The sequence below is a fragment of the Gopherus evgoodei genome, chromosome 6 (genome assembly GCF_007399415.2).
Source record: "Gopherus evgoodei ecotype Sinaloan lineage chromosome 6, rGopEvg1_v1.p, whole genome shotgun sequence".
Classification (NCBI taxonomy): domain Eukaryota; kingdom Metazoa; phylum Chordata; order Testudines; family Testudinidae; genus Gopherus; species Gopherus evgoodei.
The window spans coordinates 56758085-56785511 of record NC_044327.1 but is presented as its reverse complement, the minus strand read 5'-3'; the positions used below and the strand labels follow the sequence as shown (position 1 = coordinate 56785511).

Genomic DNA, 27427 nt, shown 5'->3' with positions numbered 1-27427 from the left:
TGAGTCTCTGAAATGTGCTTTTATTTATACATTTAAGAGGTGAGCAGCAGCCCCTGTACTACAGTCCCTGATATGGGACAAGTTACTGGTTAAACACTGAACATGCATTTCTGAAGCGTGGATCTAACCATCACACCCCCAGCAAGGTCATGTTGGACAAGGGCACAGAAATTCTGCTGACGCTGCAGCACATAGAAAAGGCATTGTAAAATTCTGCAGGCCACTTTAATGCAATGCAAAACACCTCCCCCAAAATTTACTTTTCAGAACTGAAATAAACATTTGATGCAAAATATAACAATTGGCTTTTTGACATAGAAGTACTGTAGCTGCTGTGTTTATATTGGTGCAGTATAGTTTCAGAGAATTATCTCGGTCAAAGATTAGAAAGAGCATGGCTCTGAAATGTCAGGAGTTTTCAGGATACCCCCTCTCACAAGGTTGTTATTGAAACTTGATTCCTTGAGCCAAAGGCAAATCCTTGGTGTAGTTGATTGTACTGAAAAAGAGAAACAAGAAGAATTTAGGAAAGACTTGATCACTGAAATCAATTACAAGAACTGTTTCATGTATACAAGCCTTCCTTAACGCATTCGCCAGTTTGTTTTAAATTAAAAAGAATGGCGAAGTCATTTTTACCAATCTCTATAGTGTAAAAATTGAGCAGCACAGGAGGATTGCATCCCCTTCCTAACAACCTCCTCTTCACCAGACTGAAGAGAAGATATAATCCTCCATTTGTCTCCAACCAAGAGTGTTGAGGCAGACTGATGTCTTTCAAATTACTTCTACTTCCTAGTGTATACTATGTGTAGGGTAACCAGATAGCAACTGTGAAAAATGGGACGGGGGTGCGGGGTAGTAGGCGCCTATATAAGAAAGTTCCTAAAAATGGGATTGTCCCTTTGAAAATGGGACATCTGGTCACCCTAACTATGTGGCCCTCTGCATACAGAAGTTTATGGAAGGGATGGTATGATGGGATAGATTAATTTTGGCAATTGATCTTTGATTATCAGCAGATAAGTATGCCCAGTAGTCTGTGATGGGATGTTGGATGGGATGGGATCTGAGTTACTGGAGAGAATTCTTTCCTGAGTGCTGGCTGGTGAGTCTTGCCCACATGCTCAGGGTTTAGCTGATCGCCATATTTGGAGTCATGAGGGAATTTTCCTCCAGGGCAGATTGGCAGAGGCCCTGGAGGTTTTTCGCCTTCCTCTGCAGCGTGGGTCATGGGTCACTTGCTGGTGGATTCTCTGCAGCTTGAGGTCTTCAAACCACAATTTAAAGACTTCAATAACTCGGACATAGGTTAGGGGTTTGTTATAGAAGTGGATGGGTAGGGTTCTGTGGCCTGCTTTGTGCAGGAGGTCAGACTAGATGATCATATTGGTCCCTTCTGACCCTGAAGTCTATGAGTCTATTGGCATACATATGGTTCAGCACAGGTATCTGCTGCTGTGTATCAATAGTCACCCAGTAAAAATGGACATTCATAGAAATCAAGTATTTACCTAAATACTTGCCACTGTCAGTAGTGGCCCTACCCTCTGTAGAGGCAACCTAACAGATTTCCTTACAAATCAGAGCAATTATATTTTACTCAATCAAGTTCAAGATCAGGAAGATTGAAATGAATATATTTAAAAACATAATTCTTTTTATAGATGTCAGGACTTTCCCCTCTTTTCCAAAAAGGATAGGTATCTAGATGTTTGGCCTTGTATTGGATGTTTTTAATACCCTACTTCCTTCTTGGATGAATATATCTCCTTCTTGTTCTTAAAAAAAGGGCAGATTATACCTGTAATTGGTTATCTCTTGCTCTGTAATAATGAACTATTTGTTACAAAAATCTGTTGGTCTCTGTAACTCTTTGGGCAGTCTAGCCAACAGACCACTGACCAATCTCTGAGACTGCTACTAGCTAGGAAGTTCCAGTAGTGTCCACACGACTGCTAAGGGACTATTCCTGCTGCGGTGGGAAGTTAGCGTGTAAATCTTCCATTGCAAGAGATCAACTTTAGCAAGTTTACCTGTGCATTTTTACATTGATTTGTATATAAATTATGTAAGACTAGCTCTTACCAAGTGGACCTTCTCATGTACAGTTTCCACGAATCACTGCCAGATTCTCTTCCACCACCAGTGTGTTTTTCACCTCCTTATCAAAAAAAAATAAATAAAATTATTTACACTGCTGAGGGCTAGAAGCTCCTTTGTGGTTATTTTATGCTCCCACACTTCAACCAAAGTTATATTTGTACTGTGGGGAAGATTAGAGGGTTGTTTTTTTTTAAATAAAGTTCAATTAAAACTCGCAAAGGTAAAAAAGCTCTTCTCCTTCCCCCATTTTGCAAGAAAAACAGAGACCCATCTCCACATACTCAGGCTGAAAATGCTGGCCTTCACCCACTTTGTCTCACTGCCTTCCTGTTGACAACTGTATTATGCGAATGGCTGGTTTTCACTGGAGAAAATAACTATGTAGTGTGAGAGCAATGCTACGGCAGTTTTATTTTGTTTTGTTACAGGATGGGGAGGTTTATGAGAGAGAAGTGCCAAAGGTGAATATATGTTTTACAGATCCCCTTAGGAAGAAGTTCAGTAGCTGGCACGATTTGGAATCAAGTTTCAATAACAAAATGCATAGCGGTTCTCTAAAAGCCATTTTCCTTATGCATGCAGCAATTAGAATCTTGGTTTTATAGTCTATGCTTTCAGCCCAGTGAGAGGTTGTTAACCTAAGCTATGAGATCTTTTCTAACATACCCATCATCAAGGTATTTTGGGTTACCTTTCTTTCACAGCAATAAGTGTTCCATATGCTATCCTTTTATTTAATAAATATTTTTCTCAATGGAACAGAAAATATGCCACTGGCAAAATTCTAGTCTCTGCTACACTAGCATAAATGCAGAGCAATAACATTGATTTCTGTAGATTTACAGTGAGGAAATTGGGCAGATTTTGGCCTTAAAAATCAAATGGTCAGAAGACCTGAGATAAGCTATTCTTAAAGTGGCAATGCTGTGACTAGTCTTTACCAGAATCTATGCAAGAAGAAAATAGTATTCATAAGGGAAAAAACAAAAACCATGTTTTTAAAAGAAATAAAAATAAAAAAATAATGGAACCTCAGGTTTATACCATAGGTCCCATTGCTGTAGGATATGATCATCTGAAAGCATCATAAGAACAGCCACATTGGTTCAGACCTGTCACAGCCCTAAAGCCTATGATCAAACATGGCATCTGTATGGCCAATTGTCGGTCAAAAGATCACATTGGTACCATGTGCAACACCGTATTGCGATGTGCAACATTATAGTGCCGTGTGCATTCTCCCGCTCTTTCTGCCTGGTCACCTAGGGGTCAGGCTAGTGCCTTGTGCAAAAATACCAGCATGCCGTGTGCATAAGGGTAGCGTGCCTGTTCTTGAACCTTCTGTCAGTCAAAATGTCAAGTTGGTGCTGTGTGCAGAAGCATAGGGCTATGTGCAAAACTAGTGTGCTGGGTGCAGCTCCCATTGACATAGAGGGCACCAGTTCGGAACCTGGTTGGTGAAGGAGCTAGGGACCAATCAGATGCTGACACGAGTAAGACAGCTTTCGAATAAAACCAGGTCTCACGCCAGGATCCGCAGGAGTATCCACATGTTAGCTGAAAGACTTGGATCCTCCTTCCAGCTAGAAGGGTTTCCTGTGTATCCTGCTGGCTCGTGTTCTGTTGTGTCCCGCCAATTCGCCATGCCCGTGGTGTCTGTACTGCTGGTCAGCTGCGCCTGAAGTGTGGTATTTGTATTCTAATTGCTGTAAATACTCTGTCTGCTTAGCTTCTTCCCTTTTCCCCTCTTTTACTTGATACTTAGTTATGTTTATAGTATATGAAAGTTAAATTGTTGTATTGATTGCTATTGTGGTTAATTGTTGTACTTCACAATATTTGGTTAATGTATATAGTTTATTCAGTTTGGTGTATCTGCTCTAATTTCTGGTGAGCAGTTAATCACAGATCATTTGGTTTCCTGTTGTTGGTTGTAAATAGATTGTTTCAAGTTGTGTAAATATTCTTGTTCTAATAGTATTGCTAGTAGGCAAAAGTGCTCCTTTCCAGCCCAAGTTGTACCTTATCCCATCAATAAACGGCCACGTAGTTTTGAACTTTCAACCGGTCACCTTTTGAATTTTCCTCACTTGATCAAAAATTTACTCGAACCTGCATTGGTCTCGGACAAGACCAATGGTCTATCTAGCCCAGAATCTTGTCTTCTGACAGTGGCCGGTGCCAGATGCTTCAGATGGAATGAACAGAACAGGGCAATTATCGAATGATTCATGCTTTATAGTCCAGTTCCAGCTTCTGGCAGTTGGAGGTTTAGGGACACACACAGCATGAAGCTGTGTCCCTGATCATTTAGGGTAATAGCCACTAATGGACCTATCCTCCATGAACTTATCTAATTCTTTTTTGAACTCAGTTATACTTTTGGCCTTCACAACATCCCCTGGCAATGAGTTCCACAGGTTGACTGTGTGTTGGATGAAGAAGCGCTTCCTTATGTTTGTTCTAAACCTGCTGCCTATTAATTTCATTGGGTGACCTCTGGTTCTTGTGTTATGAGAAGGAGCAAATAACACTTCCTTATTCACTTTCTCCACACTATTCATGATTTTATAGATCTCTATCACATTCCTCCCCTCCCAAACCTCTCTCTTGTAAGTTGAGCAGTCCCAGTCTTTTTAATCTCTCCTCATATGGAAGCTGTTCCATGACTCTGATCATTTTTGTTGCCCTTCATTGTATCTTTTCCAATTCTAATATCTTTTTTGAGATGGAGTGACCAGAACAGCACACAGTATTCAGGGTGTCAGCATACCACGGATTGGCGTTATGATATTTTCTCTTTCATTATCGATCCCTTTCCTAATATTCCTAACATTGTTAACTTTTTTAAGAGCTGCTGTACATTGAGTGGATGTTTTCAGAGAACTATCCACAATGACATTAAGATCTTTCTTGTGTGATAACAGCAAATTTAAATCCCATCATTTTGTATGTATAGTTGAGATAGTGTATTTTCCAGTGTGCTTTACTTTGCATTTATCAGCAGTGAATTTTATCTGCCATTTTGTTGCCCAGTCACCCAGCTTTGACAGATCCCTTTGTAACTATTAGTAAAGTCCAAAGCTGACTGCCATTTTGAGTAATTTTGTATTGACTGTGAACTTTGCAACCTCATTGTTCACCACTCTTTCAAATCATTTATGAATATGTTGAACAGCACTGGTCCTTGGAGGATCCTATTTACTTCTCTTCCCTGTGAGAACTGACAATTTATTTCTACTATTTTTCCTATATTTTAACCAGTTACTGATCCATGAGCGGACGTTCCTTCTTATCCCATGACTGCTTACTTTGCTTAAGAGCCTTTGGTGAGGGACCTTATCAAAGGCGTTCTGAAAGTCCAAGTACACTATACCAACTGGATCACCCTTGTCCACACGCTTGTTGACTCCCTCAGAAAATTCTTACAGATTGGTGAGGCATGATTTCTCTTTACAAAAGCCATATTGACTCATCCCCAACAAATCGTGTTCATCTATGTGTCTGATAATTCTTTTATTTACTATAGTTTCAACCAATTTTCCCTGATACTGAAGTCAGGCTTACTAGCCTGTAACTGCCAGAATTGCCTTTGGAGCCTTTTTTAAAAAATCAGTGTCATATTAGCGGTCCTCCAGTCATCTGGTACAGAGGCTGATTTACGTGATAGTTTACATACCAGAGTTAGTAGTTCTGCAATTTCATATTTCAGTTCCTTCAGAACCTGTGGGTGAATACCATCTGGGCCTGGTGATGTATTGCTGTTAAATTTATCAATTTGTTCCAAAACATCAAGGTAGGAAATGTAATTAACATACCAAAAGCACCTCCAATTTCAGCCCCACTGGTTGGAATGTTGACATTTACAACACCACAGTCTGATCCCTTGGGCCTAAGAGCAAAGACAAGGTAGACAAACAATGTTAACTTCTGTAGTCACATGGTAAGGAAAAGAGCCAGGTGTCTTCTCTAAGAGAGGCTTTAATGTTGAAGAAATAATGTTTGACTAAGTGTTTGCAAATTAGACAATCCTGTGTTTTAGAAAGAGGAAAAATATAAGAGAGTTATACCCAAGCCAGCGGAAAATCCTGCCCAAATCCCTGGTGAAGATGCTGCTAGAGAGACCTTGTTTTACTTCATTATTCCAAGCAAAGCCCTCTTCTTCTGTCTGGAAGGAATTACATAAGTAGTTATGCCAGGACTACCGAAGATAAGCAGTGACCACCACAAAAAGGTACCATGAAAAACAGAACGCTAACTTAAACTAGTGCCATGTTCCATCATGTTAATAACATGGCAAATATCTGTACACCTAGTCACATATTAGCATGCCTGCACACACTGGTTGTACAGAAAGGCAATGACAAAGAGCTCCCCCCCAACCCACCCCCAATATATGCAATAATCATCTACAGTCCTGTATAGACTATCATCATCTTTAAGCCTGGGTGCTTTTTAAAGAAGATATATAAACATAAACAAGTCCTGAGCTATGCAGTTATGCCAGATACCCCTACAGTTAAGAACCATAATAACTGGCCAATAATACACCTAATTAGAACAGTTTCATGAACATGACACACACTTGGGAATACTTCTTTCATTCTCCCTCTCCCCCTTGCATACTTCAATTTAACATACAGGGCATATGCACTTTTGAATAACACTGGATCAAAGCTCATTTCATTCCTCCTCCTGGTTTTTTTTACCTTGAATTTCAGCACATAAAGAATGGGGGCAAATGTCTCAGTGTGCACGATGGATGCATTATGGGGAAGGCCAGTCACAATTGCTGGTTCAACATAGTTACCAGGGCGATTTAGAACCTTCAAAACACACACAAAAAGTGATACCCAAGTTATTACTTCAGAAAAAAAAAAAAAAAATCAGTGTTTGGCTTAGGAACTAGGTACACGTAGTGCATCCCATTCAGTAGTCTGGATGCAGTAAATATATCTTGCAATGAGAAACAGAAAACCTTCCATGAGTAGCTAAACTGAACACACTGTACCAAGTTCTACTTTGTAGCACATCCAGCATAGAAGAGCAAAATGCAGCATTACATATACAATTATACACACAAAATCAAATTGCAAAGTGACCCTACAGACAGTAAACTTCCCTCTTCCTATCTGTGTTGTGAATGGCAAACAGGGAAGGTCACTTGAATGGCTATGTTCTGAATGCACTGAAGATAGAGACAAAGACTCAAAGACTTTAAGGCCAGAAAGGACGATCACGATCATCTAGTCAGATCTCCTGCACAGGACCTCACACACCTACTTCTGTAATGGGACCCTACCTCTGGCTGATTTACTGAAGTCCTCAAATCACAATTTAAAGACTTCAAGTTATGGAGAATCCACCATCTACCCTAGTTAAAATCAGCAAGTGACGTGTGCCCCACACTGCAGAGAAAGGCAAATTCCCTCCATCTCCAGGGTTTCTGCCAATCTGAACTAGAAAAAATTCCTTCTCTACCCCAAATATGGTGATCAGTTAGACCCTGAGCATTTGGGCAAGACCCACCAGCCAGAAACCTGGGAAAGATATGGGTGTCAGGGAGGAAATTGCAATAATCCAAATTGAAGTCCTGGATAAGAGCTTATTATCCTGTCCCACGGTGACACCTACATGACTCAGGCTGTCCTTCAGAGCCGTAACTCCAGTGTTTCACTGAGAATAGGAGGCTTGGAGGAGAGGGGAGCTGCTTTTCTGTGTGTGAAAATGTGAACTGCAATTAAACAACACAGGAATAAGGAAAGCAGGATTCTCCTTCCACAGATTGGGGAAAGTGCAAGAGACTTGTCCAAGGCCACACCACTGAGTTAGTGGCCACAGCTGACATTGAACTCAGGATTTCATTTTCTCAGACTAACATCAATTCTCTAAAACATGTTGCCTCAGACTTCAGGTGGAGCCATCCCCACCCACCATGTGTCAGACTTGATAGACTTACATATTTGAAGCTCCTGACAGCTTCATACAACCAGTCAGAATATGATCTGGGCTCTCCGTGACCCACCAACCAGTGAACATTTTTCTGATGCTCTATTCTAACAGCCCAGGTAGTAAAAACAGTTACCTTCCCGCCATACACCACAGAGCCACCCTGCTGTTTGGCTTGTTCCACTGCATCAAGGAACATCGTCACTGCTTCTTTAGTGTGGAGAGGCCCATACAGAGTGGTGGCTGAAAAGTAAAAACATATTACATATGGCATAGAAATCAAAGACATTATTTTAGGACAACTGTATACATTTCTATCATACCTATCACCATGATAGCTGGGAAAACAGCCATTTAATATGTCCAAGATAAACAAAACAATTAGGATTAATTACATTCCTCCTCCCTATTTCACAGCTCCTATTCTAACTGAAGCTAACTCAATCATTTTGTAATAGTATTTTCCCTCCATAAGTAGGAGCAAATAAAATAAAACCCTACTTACAGTCCAATGGGTTGCCGATGCGAATCTGTGCATAGGCCTTAGCAAGTTTCTCCACCACCTCATCATGGATGCTTTCATGCAAGAACTAAATAGAGTCACAAGAGTTTTATGAAACAGTTAGTAATATATCACAGCTGTTGAAATTTGCAAAACTTCGTGTGTTGAGCTTTGGGCATCCCCGAAGAACAGGAGCTGTATAATCAACCTCAAGCTTTCAAAAAAAGGCCTCAAAAGTCATGAGACTGGCTTAAAAACTACACTCTCTCTTTTTTTTTTTTTTTTTTTTTTTTTTTTTTTTAAAGAAAGAGTGTCTTAATTTGCCTTCTGGGTCTTCAGGGGACACCCAGGTCACATTTTCAAAGCTTTTCTCAACAAGGTCTAAAAAACATATTTTTCCAAATGAAAAGTTGAGAATACACACACAATACTATAACCTGGGGATTTTTAGGGAAAAAACCCTCCAAATATCATAAGACGCATGATAACATTGAGAGAGTTAGCAACAAAATGCCTGTTGAATCAGTCCCCAGTAATACTAAGAGAAGATAAATAGATTTAAAATCTAGTTAGCAACTCTGAAATATTTTCTCTCAGCCCATCCTACCCTGCTCACTGGACTGAAAATTGCAGCCCCTCTCACTACAAAAGTATTGAAAATTTACAGTAGAACCTTGCTAATCTTCACATTTCAGTCAGTTTTTTTAAAAAAAGTGCTGCTCCCCATTTCAAGTGAACTTTGATATCAAGTTACTCTGGTAAAGTCTCATGCTAAGATTCAAGAGCTTACACAAAGATCCAGTACATAAGCTATCAATTTAAAACTAAATACAAGTCAAAATAAATGGTGAAAAAACACGCTGATATATTATTCTTGCTTTGTTTGCTTATGGTTAATTTACAACATTCGTTTACAATGGATTATAAATGTCTTTCTAAAGCTTCTACTGAGTTTGAGAAGAAGTTCCTCATACCAAAATTGCACTTTTTATAGTCGCTAAACAACTGAGATCTGTAATGCTGGTGCAAAACAGACTAGTTTTTATTTTTAATTTGGCTTTGAAGTCTGAAGTGTAATAATTAGACAAAATATTTGAGCGCTGAACACATTAGTTTTTAGTTGAAGTTCTACTGAACAAAACCATAATTTGAGCAGGAACTATTCATCTAAAAAGGGACATCAGTTAAATTAGACTAATATTTAAATTTTGTTAAAACAATCTTTTACAACAAAATAGTAACGGAGATAGTCAAAACAATTGTAATACGATGGAAATTACTTGTTTAAAAACTAAAGAAAAATCCCTATATGCTATAATCCAAACACTGTACTACTTGCTAGCAGAAACAACAATATATTTCAAATAAAGGAAGATGTCTGCCTTGGCAATGAAAGCAAAGTGAAATTCAGTGAGTATAAAGGATGAAAAATGTTTATATTTTACAGTTTTAGCGTGATTGGGTATTTTTAAAAAAAAATGTAAGGAAATAGTTCTGGAACTTAAATGATGATCCACAGGTTAATATCATTTTTCCTGTCCCACTGGCTTTAGATGCATTAGAAGTATGTTTTAAGAATACTCCTGTTCTCCTTCATACTGGCTGATTTAACTATCTCAACTGTACAATACATATTTACTCACCAGCCTTCTGGCAGTTGTGCATCTCTGGCCTGCTGTCCCCACAGCAGCAAATAGAGCAGAAGGGATGACTAGGTTAAGATCTGCATCTTCAAACACTTAAAGAGGAATTGAACATCAAGGTGTAAGTTATTGGCTTCTGGTTCCAAGCCCCTCTAAATTCAGTGGACTCAAATTAGTCAACATAGTAAACTATATTAGGCCTTTCAGGTAGCACTAGGAAAGAGGTGAATGAATAGTGTAGGTTAAGGGCACTTTAGTTCCAGATACATACAGGAAACTAGTTTTAAGCACAAAGGTTTGGTTCTCCAGGCCACTTTGAACAAAGTTCCTCAAGCAACACAACTTGATTGTGAATCAAGAAACTGCAGCCAGCTTTCTGCATCCCTCCCCTCTCTATTCTGCTTGAGTGGAACCCAGATGGCCTGGCAAAACACGATCAAAGGGCAGTCAGATAGCATGGAGGATCAGTGCCAAAGGGCACAAGTGACTAATTCAGCGGACTCAAGGAAGCAAAAGAAAATAAAAAAAATCATGAAGCAGAAAAAGAAGTTTAAAAATTAAGATAGCTCAAACTAGTGTCATACTGCGGTTTGACTGTTCAAAAAGATTTCAGACAGACTAGCCAGCAGGAACTAGGTTTACAAGATTATTAAATAAAAGGCAAAAATGATCCGGCATCTTTTACCCTGTCACCTAAACAAGACCATGACAACAAAAGGCAGTATGTTTAAAACAACAGGAAGATAATCTATGCTACTTCCTGCCACACAACATAGAAATAAAACTTAACACCAGTTTCAGAGGGTTCGGATATCCATTAGCAAGGTTGGAAATTCAACAACCTAAGAAGGCTAAAAGTGTGCAATAAAGGGGGAAAAGTGTACCAGGACATCAAGAGTTAACTAGCGTGCATTTCTCCTGCCCCCATTAAGGTTATATCTACATAGCAGCAAGGAGGTACAACTGCCAACTCAGGTAGTCTTACATGTGCGAGCGTGAGCTAGTATGTTAATAACAGTGTGGCTGCAGTGGCACAAGCTGCAGCTCGGGTTAGCTGCTCAGCTACAATCTTGCTTGACCTACTGGGTACAAACTCGAGTACCTACCCTGAGCTGCAGCCCATGCTGCCATGGCCACACTGATCTTGTAGCACATTAGCTCAAGCAGAGGTAGACCGTGTATATCTACCCAAGCTGCACCAAGCTGCTCCCCAAGACCTTGATCCAACTCCCTAGAAGTCAATGGAAATGACTCACATCAACTCCAATGGGCACTATATCAGGCTTTTAGATACTTAAATCTGAACTATACTACTGGACAACAAAGAGGGAAGTAGGTATTTTTCTTAAGAATGTTTTCCCAGAATTATATGCCTATTGGCTGGCACTTAAGTATAAATATATTCTAGAATACTAAAAACACAGCTACCCCGCAATTAAAGCCATTCTGAAACACGGTCATCAAGTGATATAGTTTATATCCCATCATTTGAATATACTAGAAAAATAAATAAAACCACACCCCCACGGCCCAATAAATAGACAAATGTTTCTTGACTTTCACTTGTATTTTCCTAAATTAGTTTGTCTCTCACAATACTGCAACCCCAGAACAGCAGTGCGCTAGTACACAACAACCAGGATGGGAAAATGACCATTCTAGACTTATCACCCAAGCACAGTGCAATCCAAAAATAAATAAACCAAAGTTGGGAAAAGCAGCAACTGGGAAAAATAAAATCAGATATTACAGTTCTCAGGCCTTGTCTACACTACAAAGTTGCAGTGCTGCTGAGGGGGTTACAGCGCTGCAACTTAGGATGTGTACACACCTGCAGGGCATTACCAGCACTGCAACTCCCTGTTTGCAGCGCTGGCCGTACACCCAGTCATGCCTCGGGTGTAGAGGATCCAGCGCTGGTCATCAGGTGTAGACACTCACCAGCGTTTTTGTTGACCTCCGTGGAATAAGCAGGTATCCCAGCATACCTGAGGAAGCCTCTCTGGTAATTAAGCAAACTCCACTGCCCTCCAAGCAGGTCTCCTTCCCCGCGGTGTGCTCTGGCGTTCCCCGACCCCCGCTCCAAGCAGGTCTCCTTCCCCGCGGTGTGCTCTGGCGTTCCCCGACCCCCGCTCCAAGCAGGTCTCCTTCCCCGCGGTGTGCTCTGGCGTTCCCCGACCCCCGCTCCAAGCAGGTCTCCTTCCCCGCGGTGTGCTCTGGCGTTCCCCGACCCCCACTCCAAGCAGGTATCCAGCCCCGCGGTGTGCTCTGGCATTCCCCGACCCCCCCTCCAAGCAGGTCTCCAGCCCCGCGGTGTGCTCTGGCGTTCCCCAACCCCCTCCTCCAAGCAGGTCTCCTTCCCCGCAGTTTGCTCTGGCGTTCTCCGACCTCCCCTCCAAGCAGGTCTCCTTCCCCACGGTGTGCTCTGGCGTTCCCTGACCCCCCCCCCAAGCAGGTCTCCTTCCCCGCGGTGTGCTCTGGCGTTCCCCGACCCCCCGTCCAAGCAGGTCTCCAGCCCCGCGGTGTGCTCTGGCGTTCCCCAACCCCCCCCCCCAAGCAGGTCTCCTTCCCCACAGTTTGCTCTGGCGTTCTCCGACCTCCCCTCCAAGCAGGTCTCCTTCCCCGCGGTGTGCTCTGGCGTTCCCTGACCCCCACTCCAAGCAGGTCTCCTTCCCCGCGGTGTGCTCTGGCGTTCCCCGACCCCCCCTCCAAGCAGGTATCCAGCCCCGCGGTGTGCTCTGGTGTTCCCCGACCCCCCCTCTAAGCAGGTCTCCTTCCCCGCGGTGTGCAACAGCGCTGCAGCGTGGCCACATCTAACACCACTTGCAGCGCTGGTTGCTGTAAGTGTGGCCACTCTGCAGCCCTGGCCCTATACAGCTGTACTAATACAACTGTAACAACCAGCGCTGCAAAATTGTAGATGTAGACATACCCTCAGTTAATAGAGAACAGCAGTAGTAGCTTTACAATTTTTAGCTTGAGAAACCCTATAAAATAGAAGTCTTATGATCCAGTGTTTATGTTCAGCACAACCATGTGAAACACCTGGGAGCAATTTATAATGCCCAGCCCTCAATGCCAAGATCAGTGGCTGCCTGTTCAGCTTTTTAAGGGTGTTTTGTTCCACAGCTATCCCTCTGGCCAGTTAAGGAGAGGCACTGACATTCAAAAGGGATTTCCATCTAGTCCTTGACTGGAAGATGGTGACTAGGATGTAGAGCCTTGAGAGCTGGAAGGTAGAGGACTGCTCATGAGAAGGGAGGTGTGTGTGGAGGGGGAGGGATCATTATTCACATATTATCTAGTCCTGATTCAGCAGGGAATTTCACGTGTTTCAAGTCAGGCGGTTGCCTAAGGAACTTATTAAATCTGGGCCTTCAGCTATGATAACGTTCACTGTATGCTAGGTACTTTCCGTACACAGAAGACGACAATCCCTGATAAAAAGATTAGTCTACTATGAACACAATATTAACATTAGAAGTAACTTGTATGAGAAGAGATTATTATATTGTGTATTACCAACAATGGCGTTGTTTCCACCAAGCTCTAACAGACTCCGTCCTGTTAAAATAAGTAAATAATAACGTGAGTTAAGAAGCTAGCTGTGAGTAACAATCATAGACTGTCCCTGTACAGTGACTAATACCTTACTCCACAAATGCTCCCACTGAAACCAATGGTGCTACTCAAGGACTAAGGGTAACAAAGTCCAGCCTACAGTGAGAGTTTTTGCTTTAAATTAAAACAAACGAACAAAAACAAAAAACACTGAAGTAGTGCAGCGTGTGAAAGACATAGACAATGAGAGAGATGATAATGAAATCAAAGGGGATCAGCAAGGAAAATTAGCACTTGTGCTTATTTTCCTGGCAAGTGTCCTAAATCTCTAAATGTGGAGGAAGGTATGGCCTTCCATTATTTGATAAGCCCTTAATAGTGAAAGCTACTGTGAATTCTATAGTTCAAATCAGGGAGTGACTGAAGAGAGTGAAAAATGCAACCCAAAATCCTCAAAGGGATCAAGGGGTAGTGGCCCAAGGCTTGTGGTTTATATGCAGAATTGTCCATTGAAAAATATCTAGATGTTGACAACCGGGCATGGATCCAGGATTCGGCAACACTTCTGCAGCAGAGTGATGTTCTGATGATAACACACTCTCCCCCTTTCTTTAAAAAAGGAAAAGATGGGACAGCTACACTTGGGTCAGGAGAGGCAGTTACCCAAGGATCATTTTGTTGACCTCTTCCAGAAATCACTGCTGACCACAGTGGCATTACCACACTAGACAAGAATCGGGTAGATTCAGAGAGGTCATCAAAAACAATTTGCAGGCCCACTGAGTACAGCAGAGGCCAGATTTCAGGAGACTCTAAAAAAAAGTCCTGGATTAGGCTAGAATTAGTAGAAATGCCGCTTCGCTGCTGCACTTGTAACATAAAAGTTTTTGTTTTTTTAAAAAGGCAACTGAGACAAGTTCTATTGTCAGAGTTCCCTCAGCCCCACTTCCTAAACAACCGAAACACTTAAAGGGGAAAAAGCAAAAATCTACATACTTACCAAATCTCTCTTGAACCATAAGTGCCACCTGCTTGCCCACCTTAGTGCTGCCAGTGAAAGACAGCAGGTCCACTCTCTCATCTCTTGCCATTGCTGTGCTACATAAGAGAACACGACTATCCTCAAAACTATGTACAATTGGAGCAAGTTGACATGAGAAATGTGTTTCTTAATTATAAGCAGGGCTATGATTTTGTCACAGAGGTCTCTGGAAGTCATGGATTCTGTGACTTGAGCCCACAGCACCTGGGAGCTGCAGAGTCTCCCCAGCACCCATGGTAGCTGGGAACTGCGGGGCCCAGAGCTCCCAGCCATCGTGAGCAGTGGGAGGACCCTGCAGCTCCCAGGCCCTGTGGACTCAAGTCATGGGCAGTGGAGGGACCCCACAGCTTCCAGAAGAGCCCCCAAGGGTGGTGTGGGGACCCCACAGCTCCCCATTTTGTTATGCACAAGATAGATCACGGGCTTCTATGAATTTTTCTTTATTGCCCATGACCTGTTTGTGATTTTTACTAAAAACATGCATGACAAAATCTTAGCTTTAATTATAACAAAAGGTTATATTTACGCTTTTGAAAGCCAGGAATACAAAACAAATTTAAAAGAATCAAGTCAGTGCCTAACTGGAATGCAACTCAAAGAAGCGTAAGTGCCAGAATAAGTGCCATATTTCCATGTCAGATTCTAGCACCATCTGCACTAACTCTGAAGTCTAACCCTGCCTACAGGAACAAAGTTTTAAGCACTTGTTTGCTGTTTGTACAGCACCATTGGCATGGCAACTAACCTAATGCTACCAGACCCATGCTACCAACTGCAACTTGGCGTGTATGGCTGCAAAGGCTTTAGGCACTTTGTGGGCTCACATGCACCTCTATGGGAGTGAATATCCCCAACTGGCATGCCCATAAAGGTAGTTGGGGGAAGGGATATAGCAGGGACTATACCCAGGCTGTATTCTTTATGGCTGTTCAGACAGTTTGTTAGATGTGGCTACAAAGTAGGGAGAGAGGTGAAGAATAAGAGTTAAAAATGGGGACAAATCCCTCATCAAACTGGAAGCTAGATTCACATTTTGTTACGTTTGTAGTAACATGGTTGTTCCAGCAATGGTCCATGGAATTATCAGTTACATATTTACAGTAGTGCCAGCAATGTGCTGGATGCCTTCCAGACAATCAAGATAGGATGTTTCCCGTGCTAGAAAGAGAGTCTATGGATAGACAGGCATGTCCAAGTTAGAGGCAAATAAAACAAGGTAGATTCAATTGGTTTCTAAGTGGTAGTACAAGGCTCAGAGAGAGCAAAGCTATTTTCAAACTAGACTATTCCCATAAGCCACCCTTCCGCCATTCCCTTCTCCACAAAATCCAAGAAGTTTTGCCTACCCGATATCTGCTCCACCACATATCAGAGAGCAGACTGCACCAGGCACTTTGTTATCCTCCAAAACTTTGGCTACTATCCTAGAAAATAAATAAATAAATAAATAAATAAATAAATAAATAAAAGAAATTTCCTGAGAGACTGGGATTTGAGAAATCTCAGTCAGACGCATGTGAGAAAAAATCAGCAGTTACTATTTTCACCTTGTCACAAAAAAATAAATAAAATAAATAAATAAATAAGAGTCTATCATCTGTACCAGGTGCACTGTTTATATATAAATATATTCTCCTCTCTGAAAAGATCTTTGTCCAGTGTAATAGTAAGGCTTATAACAAAATCCACATATTTAAAATATCGTGCATCTTCCAGGATGTAACTGGCAAAGAGAAGAGAAATGCGCATATAAAATCCCAATTATAGCATAATTCATAGTATTTCCTTTGGAAATTCAATGGAATTATTCTCAGAAGTAGCGGGGGGGGGAGGCCGCGCCAGGGGCATACTCTCAGCAATGAATAGTACTATAAATACTATAGTACTTTCGTTACTTAAAAAACAGGTTAAAGTGCATACACGCCCTCTCCTCAATGTATTGATAGTGCCATCACAGGTGTCACCAAGTAGCACTATTACAGTTATCCAAGGTTTTTTTTCTTTGCATGTGAGCAAGTTTTGATTCTTGGGAAGACATGCTGGCTGGTTAGTTTTGGATTTGGCCAGGTTTGGCAACTTCAGGACAGAGCGCGAGAACTGTGCAAGCAACAGAAAAGTTTGCCTCAAGAACTAACACTAATCAGAGCCTGAAGTTGCATCCTGAAATCTAGGCATTGGTGTTGGGCTGAGGTTCCTGGAAGACAGAAGCGTCAACTGCTGTTTCACACACTCACTCAAAACTGGTATGTGCACAAACAAAACATATTACACTTAGAACATCACGCAGACTCTCCATCGATTTCCCCTCCACTGAGAAGCTGAACTGCAAGACCCCAAACATCTGCTACTGCCCAGCAGAGGACTCAAAAAAGGGGCAACCAGGGGAACAAATTTATTCAATATACGTTACTATCTGTATGGCAGGGGAAGGAGACAAAGCCACTCTCATCCCAGCCACAAGATCTTAGAGACAAAGTGCAAAAGCAATTATATGCGCATATATTCCAAAACTTACTTTGTAACAGCTACGCTAATGAGGGATGTTGTAGGAGCACCTTTCCTTTAAGAAAAAAAATGCAAAATCATTTTCATTCCCAAAAATACCGTATGCAACTCTTGTAATATGCAAGGAATCAGAGTTAGAGTTAAGGCACAGTAAGTTTAGCCAGACATTTTCAGATTTGAGTGTCTAATGCTAGATACTTAGGTGGAAGTGGCTCAATATTTAGAAGTGTTACAGATCCAGAACTTCTAGTGAAGTGAAGCTGAGCTACAGGTACCCAGAACCTTTGAAAATAAAACGACTTATTCGAATGCCTAGCTCTATGTACCCAATTCTTAAATTATTCTCTATTATTTGTATGACAGTAGAGCCTAGAGGGCTCAATACCTAATTGGGCTATCTGTTCCAGTCATTGTGCTAGATGCAGTATAGACATGAATTCCAAGACTTCCCCTGCTTCAAAGAGCTAACAGTAATATAAGGTAGAATAGAGATTTTAAGCAAGACTTGAAACCAACCCAGAGATATCAGAAGTGAAGAGTTTGTAAATGTGGGATGAATAGCAAATACCTGACATTTCAAATACAGTATTCCTTACATGCCTGAGAGTGGCCTTACAACATAACTCTGCTGTGATGAGCAAAGACTACCACTATCAGCATTTTAGTTTAAAGTATTTGAGCATCTTACCAGAGGCAAGCATTCCCACAGATCATTGCAATTGCATTATTCCAACCATACACTGCTACGGGGAAGTTAAACGCAGTGATAATTCCTACCAATCCCACAGGATTCCACTGTTCTATAAGGGCATGGCCAGGTCCTGAAAACAAAGACACAAATTAGAGCAATTTGATTGTGTGTGCACGCATGACTGTTTTGCTCAATAAATGAAAAGAGAAAAGGCACGGACTGCAACAGATCTTCAGGATCTGAGACAGAGACAAAGTTTGTTGACTTCTGGGACCTATCTATTTTGTTTATCAGAAGTAAGTGGATAGTTTATCTTATTTGCAGTGATATGGGCAGAACTCAATTTATTACCTTTGTATTGGCAATTGTAGGACATTTTTTAAACACAACATAAGTTACTTGCTGGTAAATGCACCAGAATTCATTCGATAGTTGCACAGTTATCAGAATAAAAACATAGCATAAGCTCTGCTGCATAATACAGATTATTTTTCTAATAACTGTTAGGACAGACACAAAAAAAAGTCAATGCGGATAGCCTGCTAGGGAACAAAAGAAAGAGAGGTCAGTTTCAGCAAAATTGTATTAGAGCTGTCTTGGTGCATGGCAGAATCTTAATACATAGAAAGGGTGTTTACATTCCAGCTAGATGATCTGCTGAAATTTATTTCAATAATCCACAAGCCAGATATTTCCATCAAATAGCATCATCTCATTGTTCGGCAGAACTTTATTAGCTTTAGTGAAGTCTGTTTGTAGGAATTAAATTACTCATACAATATATGCTGTGTTACAGTTGTACTCTACAGCATGCTGGTAAACTAGTTGTAAGGAATAATCATGTTAGTTGGATAATGCGGGAAACAAAAGTACAAGCATGTTTATTGCTGACTCATCAATCTGCAAAATTTAATTGTCAACAGGCTTCCCATGTCTTAGTGCAAACTAGCTAGATTTTGCTGTACTCATTCTATACTTTGACTTAGCAACTCTGTTAATTGAGAGGAACTCAGTTCTTTGTTACTGTATGTATGTAGTTTCTAACAGACAAGAATGGATGCACTCTGTAGCACCAAAACAGGCCATCACATAGATCAAACAAGTCACAACAGCAGATACAGTGTACTGGTAACTTGCATAAATATATAATCCACAGAGCAGTAATGTAGAACGAACTCCATTATATCTGGAACTTTATAAATACAAATTTTAGTACACGTGCTTACTTTCTGAAGGCAAGACAAGTCCACCGATCATTCGGGACAAGCCAACAGCATAGTCACAGATGTCAATATATTCCTGAACTTCGCCAACACCCTCGATAAAAATCTTTCCCATCTCCAGTGAGACCTGACCACATTAAGAACACACAGGATCATTTTTTAGACACACATACTTTAAGGCCAGAAGGGACCATCATGATCATTTAGTCTGACTTCCTACATATTGCAGGCCACAGAACTTCACTCCTGTAACAGACCCATAACCTCTGGCTGAAGTCTTCAAGCCATGATTTAAAGACTTAAAGTTATGGAGAATCCACCCCATTTACACTAGTTTTAATCTGCAAGTGACCCATGCCAGAGAGGAAGGCAAAAAAGATCCCCAGGGTCTCTCCAATCTGACCTGGAGGAAAATTTCTTCCTGACCCCGAATGTGGCGATCAGTTAGACCCTGAGCATGTGGGCAAGATACTGGGTGGTAGCAGTCACAGATCAGCTACTTGCCATAGATTTATCAAGCTCAATCTTGAAGTCAGTGAGGTTTTTTGCCCCCACTGCTCCCCTTGGAAGGCTGTTCCAGAAATTTACTCCTCTGATGTTTGAAATGTTCGTCTGATTTCAAGCTTAACCTTGTTGATGGCCAGTTTATATATTTTTGCTATAAGCTAGGGATTTACCAGTTGGAAGCAACAGAGGAGACACAGATGTATTGATTGATGGCAGGATGACTATGATCTGCCAACGTGATGGGCATGTAAAAAGACTATTCAGTGCTATTCACCTTTCAGTTCTCATATTAACCCCCATCTTCTCCAAAGTAACAAATAATTTCCCATGTGGAACTGTATCAAATGGGACAGGGCAGGGTGCAGAACAGGGCACCTGCTACTGCTGCAGAGACACAACAAGCTAGGAGTCTGAGTTCTGGGTTCAGAGGGCAGCTTGTCTTTATGGCCACCATGAGTCTGCACCACACTGCTGTCAAGATCAGCCACACCAGGGGAAGGAGGCGCCCTCTTCTGTGACTAAGGGACAGATGTTGGAGGGGCACTTGAGCTTTTTTTTTTAAATCCACCAACATTCATCTATATCTGTAAAAGTGCTGGAGTGTTTTCTGGGTGAATTTCTGCCTCCCAAAAGGTTGATGGAGGGTCCTCCCTCTTTGGGGGGAGGGATAGCTCAGTGGTTTGAGCATTGGCCTGCTAAACCCAGGGTTGTGAGTTCAATCCCTGAGGGGGCCACTTAGGGATCTGGTGCAAAACTCAGTACTTGGTCCTGCTAGCAAAGGCAGGCGGATGGACTCAATGACCTTTCAAGGTCCCTTCCAGTTCTAGGAGACAGGTATATCTCCAATTATTAAATTCTAAAAGTTCACCCGAGGCAAGGAGTGGGAGTTTCTAATATGGTAGGGACGCCCCTCCCTAGTAGTTTCAAAGAGTCATAGATCCAAAGATACCATTATGATCCTCACATTTATAACAGCAACCACAGATTTCAAGCAGGGTTCTAGTAATTTTTTTCCCCTTATCAGATTGAGAACCATGTAATAACTTCATGCTTTAGCAATTTAGAGCTGCATCCCATGCTGTCTCTAGCACATTTTTCAGACCTCTGTCTGTCCACACTAGGCAGGAAAACAGTACTCTGTGTAAACACAGAGGTACCTAGCACACTAATTCCCTAATGGAAACTGCCTAATGGTCCAACAGCAGCAATCCTCCGACTTTTTATATCCTGCACCAGCACTTACTGAGATCCTTTCACAGACCATCTCAGCTCCTAAATCCCTTGTTCTCCACATCTTAGTTCTCACAATTTTTCAGATCACCAGAAAACCCATGTTGAAAAGCTCTGTATGAGAAGAAGTCTTCTTTCAGGATCGTTCTAGTATCAATGCCCTGTCTCACAGAAAGGTGGGAAAGCAGCACGGTGACAGTTGAGCATGGTAAAGGTCTTTGTTTGGAAAGAGGACAGTTTCAGAATCCCTTACATTTTTTGCTGTTTTGATAGGTCTGTTGAAGACAATGCTCTTAGGGGAAGGGGAGAAACTGGAGAGGACAGCGTGACCAGGAGCCTAGTGTAGTTTTAAGACCATTTGTGAATTAGAGGTATGATTTTTTTCAAGTGCTAGCTCCCGACTCCATTTAAGTCACTGAGAATTTGATGACTGGCTCCAATGGGAGCCAGCAAAGTTAGACTAATTCTGAACACCTTTGAAAAGCTCATCCTAGGTTTATTAATTCATAAATATTTGTGGTCCACTTCCTGTAAACAAAATGTCTTAAAAAACTGAAGCAGTGCTTCCCACACAAGACACAAGTTACAACAAATACAGCTTTGTGCACTGGTACAAGGAAGGAAGGAAGGAAGAAGGGGCAGTGGAGGAAAAAGAAAAATATTGATCGAATTCTGATAGGATGACCAGATGTCCCAATTTTATAGGGACAGTCCTGATTTTGGGGGCTTTTTTGTAGATAGGCACTTATTACCCCCCACTCCCTGTCCTGATTTTTTACACTTGCTGTCTGGTCACCCTAAATTCTGAGCCTGAGAATTGTGATGTCATCACTTTAAAACTCTAAGGTGAAGTGGCATTATTTTTAAAAAAAAGGGCACCAAAAATGCAGACTTCCTCTTTTAAAATAAAAAAGTTAACTAAATCTTATTTGTTAACACAGATCATTAGTGGAAACCAAGAAGTATTTAGAAGTTATTAAGACTAACAATTTCTCACTTAATTACACAGAGCTACATTAAAACCAGAGTCAAACATAATTTTGACTTTTTCAAGTGTACACACGTTTCTCCGGACACTTACCAAGCTTCCCAGATCTTTGATTTTCTTTCTCAAGGCATCGCCAATCTGCCTCACTATTTCTCCACGTTTAGGTGCAGGAACCTAGACAAAAAATCTATATATATTTTTTTTATAAAAGAAACTGATTCAGAGACTAAACTGCACCTTCTGCTACAGGCACATGCAGCCAGGCCACTATTTACATTAAGAGAAGACCAGCCAGTTACTGTACCTTTGTCCTCTCTCCTCCCACCAACGACAGTGGAATACTCATGTTTAATGTTAGGCTGAATTCTTGCTGAATCAGGGCCTCAAACAGAACTGCTCATGGGAATAAGGGTTTGCGGGTTCTTGTGCTAAGACACCATCATTGGCTGAATGCAGACTTCAAACTACTGTTCCCCTTATCCTAGTCCAGTATACATGTGGACCATTTTCAAACAAATATGAGCTTTAGGGACCTATCAGAAAGTAAATTCCTCACATACCACGCTCACTATGCATTTTTACTGCCCTCCTTTGTAGTCCAGCCAGCCCTGATTTCACATAGTGAATTGTGAATATCTTGCTAGAGCCCAGTGTATAATGTATTTACATGGCAGAGCAGTTAGCAACACAATTCCCTATTTTAAGAGATGTCTTAAGCTAAACTGTCCAAAAAAAAGCCATCTAACCCTTTTGGTTGCAAAAACAACCTTCAAGAAATGAGCTTTATGTAATCACTCCAGTAATATCTACCAGAGTCTGCAAACAGGCTGAAACTGTAGTACTGTTGATATTAATGGAAACAATTCATACTCAGCTGCTTATCGATTCTTAAGTCTACTATGAAAATTTTAAATGTTAACCTTGTTAACTATATTTCACTGCTGATAATTTCAGCAGAAAGAAAGCTGATGAGCCAAATTCTCAAGTAGCATAAATATGCTGATGTACACTAGCCAAGAATTTGGCCTGATATATTTATCCATCATTGTTGGACGTATTATTATTGAGATAAGAGCACCTATTTTCACTAAAAGGTTTCTGGGGATGAGAAAAATAATAAATTGCAATATCCATCTTTCCCAAAATTAAAAAAAGTTACCCAAAGGGAAAGAAGATTAGTGCCTTCCCCGTTACCACAGTGATCAACTGCCCTGCTACATATAAAACCTCCTCCATGGGCAGCTTCAGAGTGGCGGGAGAGGACAAACCAACCAAACAAGAAACACCTCTCTGACAGACACACACACCTTTTTCTTACTTAGGCCTGGTCTACACTGGGCGGCAAAAGGTGTAAGATACGCAACTTCAGCTACAGGAATAGCGTAGCTGAAGTCGATACATCTTATTTCAACTTACCTCCCATCCTCACAGCGCGGAATTGACGGCCGCAGCTCCCCCATTGACTCCGCTTCCACCGCTCGCCCTGGTGGAGTTCCGGAGTCGATGGGAGTGCGTTTGGGAGTTGATCTATCACATCTACATGAAATGTGATAGATCGATCACTACCCACCGATCCGGCAGGTAGTCTGGATGTACCCTTAGTTTTAAATACTTCTAGCTTCCTTCCACTCTCTACAACAGCTTCTATAGTACAAAAATGCATTACAATACAAGTGTCTGTGGCACACTGAAGGTTTGGAGACACATTTAAATGGTTTGTATTTTATATCAAATGAACACATTGGACCTGGAGGGCAGTGAGGGCTTGGAAAAGGTGCTGTATGATTATGAGGTCCTTGCCGCGCAATTTAGGTTTAAGATATCGTATAGGACAGAGGTGGGCAAACTACAGCCTGAAGCCCACATCTGGCCCATGGGACCGGCCTGCCCGGCCCCTAAGCTCCTGGCCCGAGAGGCTACCCTTGGCCCCTCCTAGCTATTCCCCCTCCTCCATAGCCTCAGCTCGTTCCGCCACTGGCGCAATGCTCTGGGCGGCAGGGCTGCGAGTTCCTGGGGCAGCGCAACTGCAGAGCCCAGCCTGACCCAGTGCTCTGTGCTGCTTAGTGGCAACAGCGTGGCTGGCTCCAGCTGGGTGGCGCGGCTGTAGCGCCACCAGCCACTGGTGCTCCAGACAGCACGGTAAGGGGGCAGGGAGTGGGGTTGGATAAAAGGCAGGGGAGTTTGGGGCGGTGGTCAGGGGGCAGGGGTGTGGATAGGGATCAGGGCGGCCACAGGGCGGGGAACAAGGGGTTTGAAAGAGGCTTTGGGACCCCTGGCAGCAGTCAGAAATGAGAGGGGGGGCTTGGATGGGCCAGCAGGGGGCAGCCAGGGACAGGGGTTCCCAGGGAAGTCAGGGGACAGGGAGAAGGGCTGGTTGGATGGGGCAGGGGTCCCGGGGGAGGGGGAGAACATATAGGGGGTAGAGGCCAGGCCACGATCCCCTCTCCTAACTGGCTCTCCATACAATTTCCAAAGCCTGATGCAGCCCTCAGGCCAAAAAATTTGCCCGTCCTTGGTACAGGACATGTGGTCTTGATTACGTCTCTAACATAAAAGGGTAATTTAGTGGTTTCAGGGGTCCTTATCTGCTGTAGAGACACTTTCAAAAATATGAATAATCCATTTGTCAACTTACATCTGCCCATATTTTCCATGCCTCTTTAGCTTTCTTTATTGTTTCTTCATAGTCCTCCAAGCTGGCCTAAATGAACAAGGATTTAAGGGTGGGGTGGGGGAGAAACACAACACACAAAAGTCACTTTGCTACTGGTTGCTTGAAGCTGAAATACAGAAGAGACAGTGAGCATGACTCAAGCAAAATGGATTTTCCGTGGATGGTGCCGAATTGGGAGGAATCATTCTTTAGGAAAGTTATATGCTAAGCTATTGTGTTCACAGTGTGACATGCTGGTTTCTAAGTATGCTGACAAGACAGTTGCTAGAAATGAAAATAAATTGGAAAATTATCATCATAAACAAAGATGTCTGGGGAACACATCTACTATCCTAGCCAAAGTTTACAGTTTAAATAGTTTTCCTTCAGCTGTATTCCCCTTGGGAAAAAATCATGGGAATACACATAGCCCATTTAGTGATATTTTGCTTTATTATTGTAAATCCCACTATTTATTATTACTAGTGTTTTTATTTTGTATTAAAAGTATTGCAGAATATCTACCCTCCCAGCTTCACTCCTTTGTACCCAGACCATCATCACTGGATCTATGAAGCCTGAAACCCTTGGAGGGTGGGAGAATAAAGAGAATCGGCTAACAAGCCCTCTCTCCCCCATGCTATATATCTTCCATCTGGATGTACTGGTTTGTGCTCACATCACCTATGGGACCAGAAGGGCAGCATTTGAGCTTAATGGTATGTCAACACTGAAAGAAAAAAAAGATCGGGGAGGGTCATCTTAAGTAGGGTTAGGTAACCCATGTTAGCTAACCCAGTTTAAAACAGTAGCAGAAACAAAGCAACTCTGCTTTTTAACTTGGGTTAACAAGAGTTAAAGCCTAAGGGAAACTTGGGTTGAACTCGAGCTGTGAACCTGAGTTAGCTGAGCTGCTGTCTTCACTGATATTTTAACCAGAGCTAACCTATGTTAAGAATACCCTGTTTTTCTTTCCCCCCCAATGTAGACATACATTTTTGGAATGTTGTTTTTGTAATATAGGGGGTAGAAGTTTAGTTAAGCACCACAGCACGGAAGTTGTCTAAACTATATTATGCACAGGTTGACCAGTGAACTTGTGAATACTCTTGTTCTATGTCATTGTTGCTATGCAGTGAAACCATGAAGAGAAATGTCAGTTTCAGATACTTGGATGAGAAAGTTATGAAGGGAAGCAACTGGCACTAGAGCTAGTCACAAAAAGGGCGATGGAAGGGAAGCTCGTAACTCCCTAAAAAAGATTATGGGAAGGGAGAGTAGCAGAATCTCCTCCTTTCCTGCAGCACCTCCAAGACTAGAGAGAGACTAAATAGCAAAATTGTTACCTTCCCTCCAAAAGACAGACAGGAGGTTGGGGGGCGGGGGTGAGGGAGAGACCATTGCAGCCACCCAAGAACTTCACATTTACCAGCCACCTGATTGCCAGACTAATACAGGTAGAGAACCTAGAAATAGCAACTTGATCAGAATTTCATCTCCTTCTCCTTGCTAGCAGCTGGGGTGGAGGGCTGGCTTTCTCACCAGGGTGTTGGACTTTATTTTCCAAATTAGCCTTTAGCTACCATGGGTCTTTTTTTGAGCCCTTGCTCTAAGTAGGCATCAGAAAGATAAAAGACAAACTTACCTGTCGCACACTTGCTATTGGCTCAGCATTAGCTGGGCAATATGTTGTCACAATCTAAAGAGAGAATATTTTACAGTCAGGTTAGGAATATGCACAACTAGGGGGAAATGTTGGTGTGTATTGGATGGAGAGGGTATGATACCTAGGGTATTAAGGCACAGTGATTTTTTTAATGCAAAAATGAATAAGTAATGAATAAGTAATAATGCAAACACATACAAATTATATATATATACATACATATATACACACACACACACACACACACATACATACACACTAAACACAAAGCGTGTTAGAAAAAATACACCAACCAAGGAGATGTTCCAGGTGGGAGAGAGACCAGACTAGATGCAACAAGATAACATCACCTTACAAAGGAGGCAAGCCAAACAATACATACGGAAAGCTGGAGCCTAAGGAGATTGCCACATACCAACTTGTCGTTATTCAACCCTAGTGATTATTAACTTCGCTATTCAACCGTAGTGATTATTAACTTCAGAGGGCCTATAACGGGGGATGGAGCAAACAAACATTTCTACTTTGCTCTCCCACTGAGAAATTTTTTGCACAGAAACAATAACTTTATAGCTATCCGACTGCAACATAGTTAACAAGTTTCTTCCTTTTTTCGGCAGCACATTGATTTCAGGCGCCTCCAGCTTTTGGCAGCAGCTCGGTTATCCTAATCCAGAAAGTCAGCCACTCTTAATCAGTGCCACTGGTTCAGGGTTCCTTGAGCTACAAACCTACCTCTCCTCTTCCTCCCCAGATCCCATTATACACGCCTTCATTTTCTTCTTTCAGTCCTAGGTCTTTAAGCCACGCATACTGAGGCTGATTGATCAGCAAAGTAGACATGAATGCAGCAGGCCTCTTACAAGATGCTAAAATTCTCTTCCTCAGTAAAACGTGTCTGGAGAGAGCAAAGCTTAGCCGCTGCATACTGAACAAAAGCTGTAATACAAGCAGCCAAACCTACTGGAAGCAGTCGGCAATACGTAGCCCTGACCCGCCCCCAAACTCTGGGAGACATGATTGGTGATTTCAGGGGTCTGCCCACATTCTTGGTCCGGGGAGGTTATTCAACGGGATTGTCAAGACGAGCTGTTCCTCCAACCATCGATACATGAGAGAGTTTATTCTTACAGGAAATATCATATCCTTTTTACAGACCGA

The 27427-nt window shown here is 42.0% G+C and overlaps 1 protein-coding gene across 2 annotated transcripts; it reads right to left on the bottom strand.

Moving 5' to 3' along the window:
• ALDH7A1 (aldehyde dehydrogenase 7 family member A1) lies at positions 1-27378 on the bottom strand. Of its 2 annotated transcripts, none has more exons than XM_030567045.1 (18): positions 27231-27378; positions 26246-26299; positions 24583-24648; positions 22041-22121; positions 19226-19349; positions 17997-18129; positions 17319-17363; positions 16150-16227; positions 14762-14859; positions 13723-13764; positions 10201-10295; positions 8561-8645; positions 8192-8298; positions 6816-6932; positions 6177-6274; positions 5925-5998; positions 2089-2164; positions 1-499 (listed from the first exon to the last, which is right to left on the bottom strand). In XM_030567045.1, exons 1-18 carry the CDS (start codon positions 27282-27284, stop codon positions 445-447), a joined length of 1482 nt encoding a protein of 493 aa, XP_030422905.1. In that variant the 5' UTR covers positions 27285-27378; the 3' UTR covers positions 1-444. The 2 variants fall into 2 exon arrangements, with proteins under 2 accessions (XP_030422905.1, XP_030422904.1); XM_030567044.1 differs by having other exon boundaries at positions 27002-27320.
• Positions 27379-27427: the final 49 nt, after the last annotated feature.